At 45.1% G+C, this 14,709-nt stretch overlaps 1 protein-coding gene across 1 annotated transcript in view; it reads left to right on the forward strand.

The window, feature by feature from the left end:
- Positions 1-14,709, forward strand: part of LOC112225764 (voltage-dependent P/Q-type calcium channel subunit alpha-1A-like) — a gene marked incomplete at both ends in the record, with an annotated part of 126,055 nt that overhangs the window by 34,086 nt on the left and 77,260 nt on the right. The window contains 6 exon segments of the mRNA XM_042316080.1: positions 1-63; positions 6,345-6,505; positions 6,698-6,838; positions 7,039-7,240; positions 11,697-11,861; positions 12,475-12,585. The exon segment at positions 1-63 is cut by the window's left edge and continues 37 nt beyond it. Of these exon segments, the coding sequence (XP_042172014.1) occupies positions 1-63; positions 6,345-6,505; positions 6,698-6,838; positions 7,039-7,240; positions 11,697-11,861; positions 12,475-12,585 (843 nt within the window).

Consider the following 14,709-nt stretch of genomic DNA (forward strand, 5'->3'; position numbering starts at 1 on the left):
TCTCTGAGGGTTCTGAGAGTGTTGCGACCTCTGAAGACTATCAAGCGTCTTCCAAAGCTCAAGGTACGTTCAACTCTCACCACGTTTATTACTGTCTGTTAACAACCACATCCACCATTCTGATAAACATTTCTCCTAGGTAGGACCTTACAGTGTCCAGGCTGTTGGACCTCTTATTTGTCTCATCGTCAACCTCTATTTAAATCTGCCCCAGTCGCGTACAGATGGGCTGTGTGCCTTTGTTTGACTGTGTATCTCTGTGTCTCCAGGCTGTGTCTGACTGTGTTGTTGTGTATCTCTGTGTCTCCAGGCTGTGTCTGACTGTGTTGTTGTGTATCTCTGTGTCTCCAGGCTGTGTCTGACTGTGTTGTTGTGTATCTCTGTGTCTCCAGGCTGTGTGCCTTTGATTGATTGTGTATCTCTGTGTCTCCAGGCTGTGTCTGACTGTGTTGTTGTGTATCTCTGTGTCTCCAGGCTGTGTCTGACTGTGTTGTTGTGTATCTCTGTATCTCCAGGTTGTGTTTGGTTGTGTATCTCTGTGTCTCCAGGCTTTGTTTGACTGTGTTGTTGTGTATCTCTGTGTCTCCAGGCTGTGTTTGACCGTGTTGTTGTGTATCTCTGTATCTCCAGGCTGTGTTTGGTTGTGTATCTCTGTGTCTCCAGGCTGTGTCTGACTGTGTTGTTGTGTATCTCTGTATCTCCAGGCTGTGTTTGGTTGTGTATCTCTGTGTCTCCAGGCTGTGTCTGACTGTGTTGTTGTGTATCTCTGTATCTCCAGGCTGTGTTTGGTTGTGTATCTCTGTGTCTCCAGGCTGTGTCTGACTGTGTTGTTGTGTATCTCTGTATCTCCAGGCTGTGTTCGGTTGTGTATCTCTGTGTCTCCAGGCTGTGTCTGACTGTGTTGTTGTGTATCTCTGTGTCTCCAGGCTTTGTTTGACTGTGTTGTTGTGTATCTCTGTGTCTCCAGGCTGTGTTTGACCGTGTTGTTGTGTATCTCTGTATCTCCAGGCAGTGTTTGGTTGTGTATCTCTGTGTCTCCAGGCTTTGTTTGACTGTGTTGTTGTGTATCTCTGTGTCTCCAGGCTGTGTTTGACCGTGTTGTTGTGTATCTCTGTATCTCCAGGCTGTGTTTGGTTGTGTATCTCTGTGTCTCCAGGCTGTGTTTGACTGTGTTGTTGTGTATCTCTGTGTCTCTAGGCTGTGTTTGACTGTGTTGTTGTGTATCTCTGTGTCTCCAGGCTGTGTTTGACTGTGTTGTTGTGTATCTCTGTGTCTCCAGGCTGTGTTTGACTGTGTTGTGTATCTCTGTGTCTCCAGGCTGTGTTTGACTGTGTTGTTGTGTATCTCTGTGTCTCCAGGCTGTGTTTGACTGTGTTGTGTATCTCTGTGTCTCCAGGCTGTGTTTGACTGTGTTGTTGTGTATCTCTGTGTCTCCAGGCTGTGTTTGACTGTGTTGTGTATCTCTGTGTCTCCAGGCTGTGTTTGACTGTGTTGTTGTGTATCTCTGTATCTCCAGGCTGTGTTTGGTTGTGTATCTCTGTGTCTCCAGGCTGTGTTTGACTGTGTTGTTGTGTATCTCTGTGTCTCCAGGCTGTGTTTGACTGTGTTGTTGTGTATCTCTGTGTCTCCAGGCTGTGTTTGACTGTGTTGTTGTGTATCTCTGTGTCTCCAGGCTGTGTTTGACTGTGTTGTTGTGTATCTCTGTGTCTCCAGGCTGTGTTTGACTGTGTTGTGTATCTCTGTGTCTCCAGGTTGTGTTTGACTGTGTTGTTGTGTATCTCTGTGTCTCCAGGCTGTGTTTGACTGTGTTGTGTATCTCTGTGTCTCCAGGCTGTGTTTGACTGTGTTGTTGTGTATCTCTGTGTCTCCAGGCTGTGTTTGACTGTGTTGTTGTGTATCTCTGTGTCTCCAGGCTGTGTTTGACTGTGTTGTTGTGTATCTCTGTGTCTCCAGGCTGTGTTTGACTGTGTTGTGTATCTCTGTGTCTCCAGGCTGTGTTTGACTGTGTTGTTGTGTATCTCTGTGTCTCCAGGCTGTGTTTGACTGTGTTGTGTATCTCTGTGTCTCCAGGCTGTGTTTGACTGTGTTGTGTATCTCTGTGTCTCCAGGCTGTGTTTGACTGTGTTGTTGTGTATCTCTGTGTCTCCAGGCTGTGTTTGACTGTGTTGTGTATCTCTGTGTCTCCAGGCTTTGTTTGACTGTGTTGTTGTGTATCTCTGTGTCTCCAGGCTGTGTTTGACTGTGTTGTGTTTCTCTGTGTCTCCAGGCTGTGTTTGACTGTGTTGTTGTGTATCTCTGTGTCTCCAGGCTGTGTTTGACTGTGTTGTGTATCTCTGTGTCTCCAGGCTTTGTTTGACTGTGTTGTTGTGTATCTCTGTGTCTCCAGGCTGTGTTTGACTGTGTGGTTGTGTATCTCTGTGTCTCCAGGCTTTGTTTGACTGTGTTGTTGTGTATCTCTGTGTCTCCAGGCTGTGTTTGACCGTGTTGTTGTGTATCTCTGTATCTCCAGGCTGTGTTTGGTTGTGTATCTCTGTGTCTCCAGGCTGTGTCTGACTGTGTTGTTGTGTATCTCTGTATCTCCAGGCTGTGTTTGGTTGTGTATCTCTGTGTCTCCAGGCTGTGTCTGACTGTGTTGTTGTGTATCTCTGTATCTCCAGGCTGTGTTTGGTTGTGTATCTCTGTGTCTCCAGGCTGTGTCTGACTGTGTTGTTGTGTATCTCTGTATCTCCAGGCTGTGTTCGGTTGTGTATCTCTGTGTCTCCAGGCTGTGTTTGGTTGTGTATCTCTGTGTCTCCAGGCTTTGTTTGACTGTGTTGTTGTGTATCTCTGTGTCTCCAGGCTGTGTTTGACCGTGTTGCTGTGTATCTCTGTATCTCCAGGCTGTGTTTGGTTGTGTATCTCTGTGTCTCCAGGCTGTGTTTGACTGTGTTGTTGTGTATCTCTGTGTCTCTAGGCTGTGTTTGACTGTGTTGTTGTGTATCTCTGTGTCTCCAGGCTGTGTTTGACTGTGTTGTTGTGTATCTCTGTGTCTCCAGGCTGTGTTTGACTGTGTTGTGTATCTCTGTGTCTCCAGGCTGTGTTTGACTGTGTTGTTGTGTATCTCTGTGTCTCCAGGCTGTGTTTGACTGTGTTGTGTATCTCTGTGTCTCCAGGCTGTGTTTGACTGTGTTGTTGTGTATCTCTGTGTCTCCAGGCTGTGTTTGACTGTGTTGTGTATCTCTGTGTCTCCAGGCTGTGTTTGACTGTGTTGTTGTGTATCTCTGTATCTCCAGGCTGTGTTTGGTTGTGTATCTCTGTGTCTCCAGGCTGTGTTTGACTGTGTTGTTGTGTATCTCTGTGTCTCCAGGCTGTGTTTGACTGTGTTGTTGTGTATCTCTGTGTCTCCAGGCTGTGTTTGACTGTGTTGTTGTGTATCTCTGTGTCTCCAGGCTGTGTTTGACTGTGTTGTTGTGTATCTCTGTGTCTCCAGGCTGTGTTTGACTGTGTTGTGTATCTCTGTGTCTCCAGGTTGTGTTTGACTGTGTTGTTGTGTATCTCTGTGTCTCCAGGCTGTGTTTGACTGTGTTGTGTATCTCTGTGTCTCCAGGCTGTGTTTGACTGTGTTGTTGTGTATCTCTGTGTCTCCAGGCTGTGTTTGACTGTGTTGTTGTGTATCTCTGTGTCTCCAGGCTGTGTTTGACTGTGTTGTTGTGTATCTCTGTGTCTCCAGGCTGTGTTTGACTGTGTTGTGTATCTCTGTGTCTCCAGGCTGTGTTTGACTGTGTTGTTGTGTATCTCTGTGTCTCCAGGCTGTGTTTGACTGTGTTGTGTATCTCTGTGTCTCCAGGCTGTGTTTGACTGTGTTGTGTATCTCTGTGTCTCCAGGCTGTGTTTGACTGTGTTGTTGTGTATCTCTGTGTCTCCAGGCTGTGTTTGACTGTGTTGTGTATCTCTGTGTCTCCAGGCTTTGTTTGACTGTGTTGTTGTGTATCTCTGTGTCTCCAGGCTGTGTTTGACTGTGTTGTGTTTCTCTGTGTCTCCAGGCTGTGTTTGACTGTGTTGTTGTGTATCTCTGTGTCTCCAGGCTGTGTTTGACTGTGTTGTGTATCTCTGTGTCTCCAGGCTTTGTTTGACTGTGTTGTTGTGTATCTCTGTGTCTCCAGGCTGTGTTTGACTGTGTGGTTGTGTATCTCTGTGTCTCCAGGCTTTGTTTGACTGTGTTGTTGTGTATCTCTGTGTCTCCAGGCTGTGTTTGACCGTGTTGTTGTGTATCTCTGTATCTCCAGGCTGTGTTTGGTTGTGTATCTCTGTGTCTCCAGGCTGTGTCTGACTGTGTTGTTGTGTATCTCTGTATCTCCAGGCTGTGTTTGGTTGTGTATCTCTGTGTCTCCAGGCTGTGTCTGACTGTGTTGTTGTGTATCTCTGTATCTCCAGGCTGTGTTTGGTTGTGTATCTCTGTGTCTCCAGGCTGTGTCTGACTGTGTTGTTGTGTATCTCTGTATCTCCAGGCTGTGTTCGGTTGTGTATCTCTGTGTCTCCAGGCTGTGTCTGACTGTGTGTTTGTGTATCTCTGTGTCTCCAGGCTTTGTTTGACTGTGTTGTTGTGTATCTCTGTGTCTCCAGGCTGTGTTTGACCGTGTTGTTGTGTATCTCTGTATCTCCAGGCAGTGTTTGGTTGTGTATCTCTGTGTCTCCAGGCTTTGTTTGACTGTGTTGTTGTGTATCTCTGTGTCTCCAGGCTGTGTTTGACCGTGTTGTTGTGTATCTCTGTATCTCCAGGCTGTGTTTGGTTGTGTATCTCTGTGTCTCCAGGCTGTGTTTGACTGTGTTGTTGTGTATCTCTGTGTCTCTAGGCTGTGTTTGACTGTGTTGTTGTGTATCTCTGTGTCTCCAGGCTGTGTTTGACTGTGTTGTTGTGTATCTCTGTGTCTCCAGGCTGTGTTTGACTGTGTTGTTGTGTATCTCTGTGTCTCCAGGCTGTGTTTGACTGTGTTGTTGTGTATCTCTGTGTCTCCAGGCTGTGTTTGACTGTGTTGTGTATCTCTGTGTCTCCAGGCTGTTTGACTGTGTTGTTGTGTATCTCTGTGTCTCCAGGCTGTGTTTGACTGTGTTGTGTATCTCTGTGTCTCCAGGCTGTGTTTGACTGTGTTGTTGTGTATCTCTGTGTCTCCAGGCTGTGTTTGACTGTGTTGTGTATCTCTGTGTCTCCAGGCTGTGTTTGACTGTGTTGTTGTGTATCTCTGTATCTCCAGGCTGTGTTTGGTTGTGTATCTCTGTGTCTCCAGGCTGTGTTTGACTGTGTTGTTGTGTATCTCTGTGTCTCCAGGCTGTGTTTGACTGTGTTGTTGTGTATCTCTGTGTCTCCAGGCTGTGTTTGACTGTGTTGTTGTGTATCTCTGTGTCTCCAGGCTGTGTTTGACTGTGTTGTTGTGTATCTCTGTGTCTCCAGGCTGTGTTTGACTGTGTTGTGTATCTCTGTGTCTCCAGGCTGTGTTTGACTGTGTTGTTGTGTATCTCTGTGTCTCCAGGCTGTGTTTGACTGTGTTGTGTATCTCTGTGTCTCCAGGCTGTGTTTGACTGTGTTGTTGTGTATCTCTGTGTCTCCAGGCTGTGTTTGACTGTGTTGTTGTGTATCTCTGTGTCTCCAGGCTGTGTTTGACTGTGTTGTTGTGTATCTCTGTGTCTCCAGGCTGTGTTTGACTGTGTTGTGTATCTCTGTGTCTCCAGGCTGTGTTTGACTGTGTTGTTGTGTATCTCTGTGTCTCCAGGCTGTGTTTGACTGTGTTGTGTATCTCTGTGTCTCCAGGCTGTGTTTGACTGTGTTGTGTATCTCTGTGTCTCCAGGCTGTGTTTGACTGTGTTGTTGTGTATCTCTGTGTCTCCAGGCTGTGTTTGACTGTGTTGTGTATCTCTGTGTCTCCAGGCTTTGTTTGACTGTGTTGTTGTGTATCTCTGTGTCTCCAGGCTGTGTTTGACTGTGTTGTGTATCTCTGTGTCTCCAGGCTGTGTTTGACTGTGTTGTTGTGTATCTCTGTGTCTCCAGGCTGTGTTTGACTGTGTTGTGTATCTCTGTGTCTCCAGGCTTTGTTTGACTGTGTTGTTGTGTATCTCTGTGTCTCCAGGCTGTGTTTGACTGTGTGGTTGTGTATCTCTGTGTCTCCAGGCTGTGTTTGACTGTGTTGTGTATCTCTGTGTCTCCAGGCTTTGTTTGACTGTGTGGTTGTGTATCTCTGTGTCTCCAGGCTGTGTTTGACTGTGTTGTTGTGTATCTCTGTGTCTCCAGGCTGTGTTTGACTGTGTTGTTGTGTATCTCTGTGTCTCCAGGCTGTGTTTGACTGTGTGGTTGTGTATCTCTGTGTCTCCAGGCTGTGTTTGACTGTGTGGTCAACTCCCTGAAGAACGTCCTGAACATCCTCATCGTCTACATGCTCTTCATGTTTATTTTTGCTGTGGTGGCCGTGCAGCTGTTCAAAGGGAGATTCTTCTACTGCACTGACGAGTCCAAAGAGTTTGAGCGCGATTGCAGGTCAGGAGACACACTCATGAAGACACACATACTGTATGGACACATGATGTAGACACACACACACACACACACACACACACGCACACACACACACACACACACACACACACACACACACACACACACACACACACACACACACACACACACACACACACAGTGTAAGTATGAACAATCTGTTGTGTGTTCCAGGGGCGAATATCTAGTCTATGAGCGGAATAATGAAGTGAAGGCGCAGAAGCGGGAGTGGAAGAAGTACGATTTCCACTACGACAACGTGCTTTGGGCCCTGCTCACCCTCTTCACCGTGTCTACCGGAGAGGGGTGGCCGCAGTAAGTACAGTACAGACACACACACACACACACACACAGACTGATAGACACATGTTCATGCACACACAAAAAACGATTTCTCTCTCTCTCGCTCTCTCTCTCTCTCTCTCAAACACACACACACATACACACACAGCCAAACACAACCGCCCCACCCCCCCCATCCTAACCATCCCTCTCTCCTCTCTACCTTCCACCAGGGTGCTGAAACATTCAGTGGATGCGACCTATGAGAATCAGGGCCCGAGCCCGGGGTACCGGATGGAGATGTCCATCTTTTACGTGGTGTACTTCGTGGTCTTCCCCTTCTTCTTCGTCAATATCTTCGTAGCTCTCATCATCATCACTTTCCAGGAGCAAGGAGACAAGATGATGGAGGATTACAGTTTAGAGAAAAACGAGGTGAGAAGAGAGGGACAGGAGTGGAAGGGAGAAGACAGAGAGGTTGGAGAAAAACGAGGTGAGAAGAGAGGGACAGGAGTGGAAGGGAGAAGACAGAGAGGTTGGAGTAAAACGAGGTGAGAAGAGAGGGACAGGAGTGGAAGGGAGAAGACAGAGAGGTTGGAGAAGAATGACATGAAAAAGTGATGGCAAAGATACTGTTTTTTTTATTTTTAAATATATATATATTTAACCTTTATATTTAATTTAATCACAGCTAGGCAAGTCAGTTAAGAACAAATTCTTATTTACAATGACGGCCAACCCCGGCAAAAACCCTAACCCGGGTGACGCTGGGCCAATTGTGCACCGCCCTATGGGACTCCCAATCACAGCCGGTTATGATACAGCCTGGAATTGAACCAGGGTCTGTAGTGACTCCTTTGTCACTGAGATGCAGTGTCTTAGACCACTGCGCCACTCGGGAATTGTAAAAAAATGTGTAGCTATTATTTGTAACAACCCCAGGCTTTTAAGAGTGTGACAAAAACATCCAAGGGAGATTGGGACCTCTCAGTTGGGACCGTGACTAGCATGCTCTCCTTAAGAACAGATGGCCGGCGTTCAACCCCCCCCCAGTGGTGTAACCTAGTCCCGCTGGTCTCAAATAGTTGAGTCAAATGTTTAAGCTCTAGACTGAGAACAAAAGCCTGATGAAGGCATTTTCTGAAACACATTGGTTGTAACAATAACATACATTTTCACACACTGGTTGAATCAATGTTGTTTCCACGTCATTTCAATGAAATGATGTTGAACCACCGTGGAATAGATGTTGAATCGATGTCTACGCCCATTGGGAAACTTCGGTAACACTTGACACCCAGCGACATAACACGTTATATGGTCATATATTTAGACCTGTTGTGACATGTATTGTGAGATATATACACCTGTATAAGAGTGTCGTAACCCACAAAACCTACCACACAAGGCAAAACATCCGATTACACCACAGCCTACGTGTCAACAGTATGTTTACAGTATGTTGTAGAATTGTTTTTAAATTGACCATGTTAAATTATAATTATAATTGCGCACACGCTGATGTCAGACATGCACCTACCCCAGTGCTCTGTTGATGAATGCAGGAGCAGATTTCAGGATCAGGACAAGACACCCTCTTTTTGACTGATGGCATGTACGTGACAGGCCTATCTGGCTTATATGATTATGATGGTCATAATGCTAATTGACAGTGTCATAAAGTGTATTTTTTTAGTCCTAGTAAAGTGACACAGGATGTTCATAAGTTATTTATCTGTCAGGTGTGTGCGTACTGGTAGAGTCTGGTGCAGGAGAGCAGAGAGTTGTGAACAGGCACACACTTAATTGAGGCAGGAGAAACCAACAGACGGACGCCACTGCGTCAAAACCTCCAGCCAATTGGCAAAAGTGCCAAACGAGCAAACAGTCACAATTATTATGTTCAAACAAATAAACATACCTCGTGACAAAACACAGAATATACGAACACCAGTCGGGTGAGTCAAACATGACATGTAACACGAACAATATCACACAAAGCCATGAGGGGGAACAGAGGAATAAATACATGCAGTGTGATTACGAAATAAAAACCAGGTGTGCAAAACAAGACAAAACAAATGGATCAATGAAAAATGGAGCGGCGATGGCTAGAAAGCCGGTGACGTCAACCGCCGAACGCCGCCCGAACAAGGAGAGGAGCCGACTTCGGCGGAAGTCGTGACATTATCCTGTGGCAGACTGCAATAGCATCGAATAGTCCCCGCAATATGCAACTGTTCAGGGAAGTCAGGAACCAATATACGCAGTCATTCAGGAAAGCAAAGGCTAGCTTTTTCAAACAGAAATTTGCATCCTGTAGCTCTAACTCTAAAAAGTTTTGGGACACTGTAAAGTCCATGGAGAACAAGAGCATCTCCTCCCAGCTGTCCACTGCACTGAGGCTAGGTAAAACTGTCACCACCGATAAATCCACACTAATCGAGACCATGATTTCCTCCTGGCTACCCAACCCCGGCCAAAAGCTTTGCACCCCCCGCAGCTACTTGCCCAAGCCACCCCAGCTTCTCCTTCACCCAAATCCAGATAGGAGATGTTCTGAAAGAGCTGCAAAACCTGGACCCGTACAAATCAGCTGGGCTAGACAATCTGGACCCTCTCTTTCTAAAATTATCCGCCGCCATTGTTGCAACCCCTATTACCAGTCTGTTCAACCTCTCTTTCGTATTGTCCGAGATCCCTAAAGATAGGAAAGCTGCCGCGGTCATCCCCTTCTTCAAAGGGGGTGACACTCTAGACCCAAACTGTTACAGACCTATATCCATCCTGCCCTGCCTTTCTAAAGTCTTCGAAAGCTAAGTTAATAAACAGATCACAGACCATTTCGAATCCAACCGTACCTTCTCCGCTGTGCAGTCTGGTTTCTGAGCTGGTCACGGGTGCATCTCAGTCACGCTCAAGGTACTAAACGATATCATAACCGCCATCAATAAAAGATTGTACTGTGCAGCCGTCTTCATCGACCTGGCTAAGGCTTTCGACTCTGTCAATCACCGTATTCTTATCGGCAGACTCAACAGCCTTGGTTTCTCAAATGACTGCCTCACCTGGTTCACCAACTACTTATCAGACAGACAAATCAGAGGGGCTGTTGTATGGACCTCTGTCAGTCTCTATGGTAGTTCCGCAGGGTTCAATACTCGGGCAGACACTTTTCTCTGTATACATCAACGATGTCGCTCTTGCTGCTTGTGATGCCCTGATCCACCTCTACGCAGACGACACCATTCTGTATACATTTGGCCCTTCTTTGGACACTGTGTTAACAAACATCCAAACGAGCTTCAATGCCATTACAACACTCCTTCCATGGCCTCCAACTACTCTTTAACGCTAGTAAAAATAAATGCATGCTTTTCAACCGTTCGCTGTCCGCATCCGCCTGGCCGACTAGCATCACTACTCTGGACGGTTCTGACTTAGAATATCTGGACAACTACAGGTACCTAGGTGTCTGGCTAGACTGTTAAATTCTCCTTCCAGACTCATATTAAACATCTCAAATCCAAAATTAAATCTCGAATCGGCTTTCTAATTCACAACAAACCCTCCTTCACTCATTCCGCCAAACATACCCGAGTAAAACTGACTATCCTACTGATCCCTGACTTCGGCGATGTTATTTACAAAATAGCCTCCAACACTCTACTCAGCAAACTGGATGCAGTCTATCACAGTGCCATCCGTTTTGTCACCAAAGCCCCATATACCACCCACCACTGCGACCTGTATGCTCTAGTCAGCTGGCCCTCGCTACATATTTGTCGCAAGACCCACTGGCTCCAGGTCATCTATAAGTCTTTGCTAGGCAAAGCTCCGCCTTATCTCAGCTCACTGGTCACGATAACAACACACACCTGTAGCACGCGCAGCAGCAGGTATATCTCACTGGTCATCCCCAAAGCCAACACCTCATTTGGCCGCCTTTCTTTCCAGTTCTCTGCTGCCAATGACTGGAACGAATTGCAAAAATCGCTGAAGCTGGAGACTTATATTTCCCTCACTAACTTTAAACATCAGCTATCCGAGCAGCTAACCGATCGCTGCAGCTGTACGTAGCCCATCTGTAAATAGCCCATCCGATCTACCTACCTCATCCCCATATTGTTTTTATTTACTTTTCTGCTCTTTTGCGCACCAGTGTTAATTTGTTAAATTGTAGTTACTTGCTACTATGTCCTATTTATTGCTTTACGCCATTTATTGCTTTCACGCCATTTGCACACACTGTATATAGACTTTTGGACTGTGTTATTGACTGTACGCTTGTTTATTCCATGTTTAACTCTGTGTTGTTGTTTGAGTCGCACTGCTTTGCTTTATCTTGGCCAGGTCGCAGTTGTAAATGAGAACTTGTTCTCAACTAGCCTACCTGGTTACATAAAGTTGAAATCAAATTTAAAAAATAAAATAAACATTTAAAATATGATGGCAAAAAAACATGACTGTAAATAATTCATTACAACAACAAAGGACTTAGGTTACAAACTTTCTAACAAATGGAACTCAAACAAATGGAAGAAATGAAAAAAACTCATTTGAGTAAATGTGGGTTTTGACACTCTTATGTAGGTGTCATAATCAGCCATAAAATAATTAAATATGTGTCACAACAGGTGACATATATGGGTCATGACAGTGTTATGACCATATTATGACAGGTTATGACAAGTTATGTCAGCTGTTATGACATATGATGACATGGTCCGGACCATCATAACGGTCCTACCAAGAGTTGCTGAATATCTTCTCATCTTTAGAACAGAAGCCTACACATCCTGTGGGTTTGCAGGATCAGGATAGTAGACCACAGCACTTTCAGTGAGATATTAACCCATTGTTGTCTGTCTGTGTATGTGTTTGTTTCCAGAGAGGCTGCATAGACTTCGCCATTAATGCCAAACCGTTGACGCGACACATGCCTAAGAACAAGCAAAGCTTCCAGTACCGCATGTGGGAGTTTGTGGTGTCGCCGCCATTCGAGTATACAATCATGGCTATGATCGCGCTCAATACTATCGTACTGATGATGAAGGTACAACAAGCCTGGACACCCTGTTATATCACTTCATATATACCCTCACTTCACTCACACACATATAACTTAACACGGAAGTCTCTCTCTCTCTCTCTCATCTATCTATCTATCTATCTATCTATCTATCTATCTATCTATCTATCTATCTATCTATCTATCTATCTATCTATCTATCTATCTATCTATCTATCTATCTATCTATCTATCTATCTATCTATCTGATTTAACTAATGTTTCTGCCTCTGTGTGTGCTAACCTGTGTGAGTGTCTCTATCTGTCTTCATATGTGTCTTCCTCTCTGTCTGTGGTTGTCTGTGTCTCTGTGTGTGTTTGGATGTGTCTTCTTCTCTGTCTGTGGTTGTCTGTGTCTCTGTGTGTGTTTGGATGATATTTGTCATATTCCTTTATGCATTTATTTCTGTCTCTGTATTTGTGTTATTGTGCATTTCTGTGTACTTGTGTATGTCTATGTGCATATATCTGTATATACATGCATGTGCAAATATGTGTGCATGTGTGTGTGCGTGTGTGTGTGGGTGTGTGTGTGTGTGTGTGCATGTGGGTGTGTGTGTGTGTGTGTGTTTGTGTGTGTGTGTGTGTATGTGTGTAGTATGACGGAGCCTCTCCGGCCTACGAGGCTGTGCTGGCCAACCTGAACATCGTGTTCACCTCGCTGTTCTCCATGGAGTGTGTACTCAAGATCATCGCCTTTGGAGTGCTAGTAAGTGTGTCACACACGTCTTCCAATGATGATAGGAATGAATTTTAGATGTAACTAACTAACTAACTAACTACATATAACTAACTAACTAAGCAATCTATCAATCTAACATGCCAAATCTTGCCCTCAAAGTATAGTCCTATAGCGATCTGAGAATGTAACTAATCAGCTAGCTAACTACATGTAACTAACTACATTGAATCTAATGATCTGTCTATCTGTCTCTCTGTCTACTATCTACTGGTAGTATGTGTATAAATGTATAGAGATTATTATTGTTTTTCCCAGTTAATAACCTATGTGTACTGTAGCAGTCACCTGGGTATTGAGAGAGACAAATGGCTATAGGGGGAGGGATGGGTGAGAGGAGAGTGAAGGAGAGGAGAAAGGCACAGAGGAGACCGTTTGAGGAAGAGTGGTGGGAAGATATATGGAGAAGAGGGGGAATAATTAGAGGAGAGAGAGAGAGAGAGTGTGAAAGAGGGAGAGAGAGAGAGAGAGTGCGAGAGAGAGAGAAAGAGAGAGAGAGAGAGAGAATGCTTTTAGATTTAAATAACATTTATTGGGTCTGGGAACCCTCAACACAATAAACACTCAAACAAAACTGTGGTTACACATCAATTAAAAACACAACACCAAAACTTCCTCCACACTAACTCTACACAACAGCCTCTGAATACCCCATATACTCATAAACAGATCAATGTTGTTAACCATTTTGTAATAGGCAAACTCAACCCTCAGTCTCGCTGCCAACATCCTCTCCAGCATTCCCACCACACCCGCAGACCCCTGTCCCCAAATACTGTTCTTTCGTGATTTTCCATATTGCTATTGTAGCTGCCGCTGACACAAAATTAAGCAAAAGAACTACACCCCTTCGACTAAACCTGTACTTTGGCCCAAAATATAAACTGTTGAGAAGAGAAAACCTCTCCCAGAGCAGAGAACCAGCTAGTGATCAGGTCAGTCATCCCGACCAACCTGGGACACTGTAAGAACAGATGTGCCAGAGTTTCAGACTCCGGTGAGTCTAAAAACATAAACACCTGTCGCCGAAAAGACATAACCTGTTTCAGGGCCGGGTGTTTGAAACGATATAACCTGTTTCAGAGCCGGGTGTTTGAAACGACATAACCTGTTTCAGAGCCGGGGGTTTGAAACAATATAACCTGTTTTAGAGCCGGGGGTTTGAAACAATATAACCTGTTTCAGAGCCGGGTGTTTGAAACGACATAACCTGTTTCAAAGCCGGGTGTTTGAAACGATATAACCTGTTTCAGAGCCGGGGGTTTGAAACGATATAACCTGTTTCAGAGCCGGGGGTTTGAAACGACATAACCTGTTTCAGAGCCGGGTATTTGCAACCCAATGGGACAATCGTAATTGATCTTGCAAACTTCCCAAACCGCAATAACTTGCACTTCAATAGCTCATTGGGAATAAACGACGGTACATTCGAAATCGTTACCCTTGTTGACGGAGACAAAAGCTGCGGAACTTGAATAAACATAGCTTTAAGAAGTACGCCATGCTCAACCATACGATCAACAAGACGCTCTTCTTTAAGAAATACCACCACCGCTTTATTCATCCGTGACGCATAAGCAACATTCTCGTATCCTACCTTCTCTCCTACGGCGGCCAGGAACTCCTCCACAGTGACAGTAGCTTCAGTAACACACCTAAAGCCGTGCCGAAGTGACAGGGGCGACGTCCCCATGTGGGTCACCATCCCCGCCAAAACCAGGGCATTTCTGACAAATACAATATACTTAATACTACCACAAGAATAAAAACAATAATAACATTAATCATGCATAGAAAAAGGCAAACCACCAAGAAAAGGAAACTCCAGACAACACTCGCACTCGCTCATACAATTCCCAGCATGCACCAAACACTCCCAACATGCAGAGAGAGAGAGAGAGAGACTAATAAAAAGGAGAGTCAAGGATTTTAGGGATGGTAAAGATTTAGTGGAACAGGAACAAAGAGGACACACACAGGTAAATACACACAGGTAAATACACACACAGATAAATACACACACAGACATACAGTGGGGAGAACAAGTATTTGAAACACTACCAATTTTGCAGGTTTTCCTACTTACAAAGCATG

This window comes from Oncorhynchus tshawytscha, unplaced genomic scaffold, assembly GCF_018296145.1.
Source record: "Oncorhynchus tshawytscha isolate Ot180627B unplaced genomic scaffold, Otsh_v2.0 Un_contig_903_pilon_pilon, whole genome shotgun sequence".
Taxonomy (NCBI): Eukaryota; Metazoa; Chordata; class Actinopteri; order Salmoniformes; family Salmonidae; genus Oncorhynchus; species Oncorhynchus tshawytscha.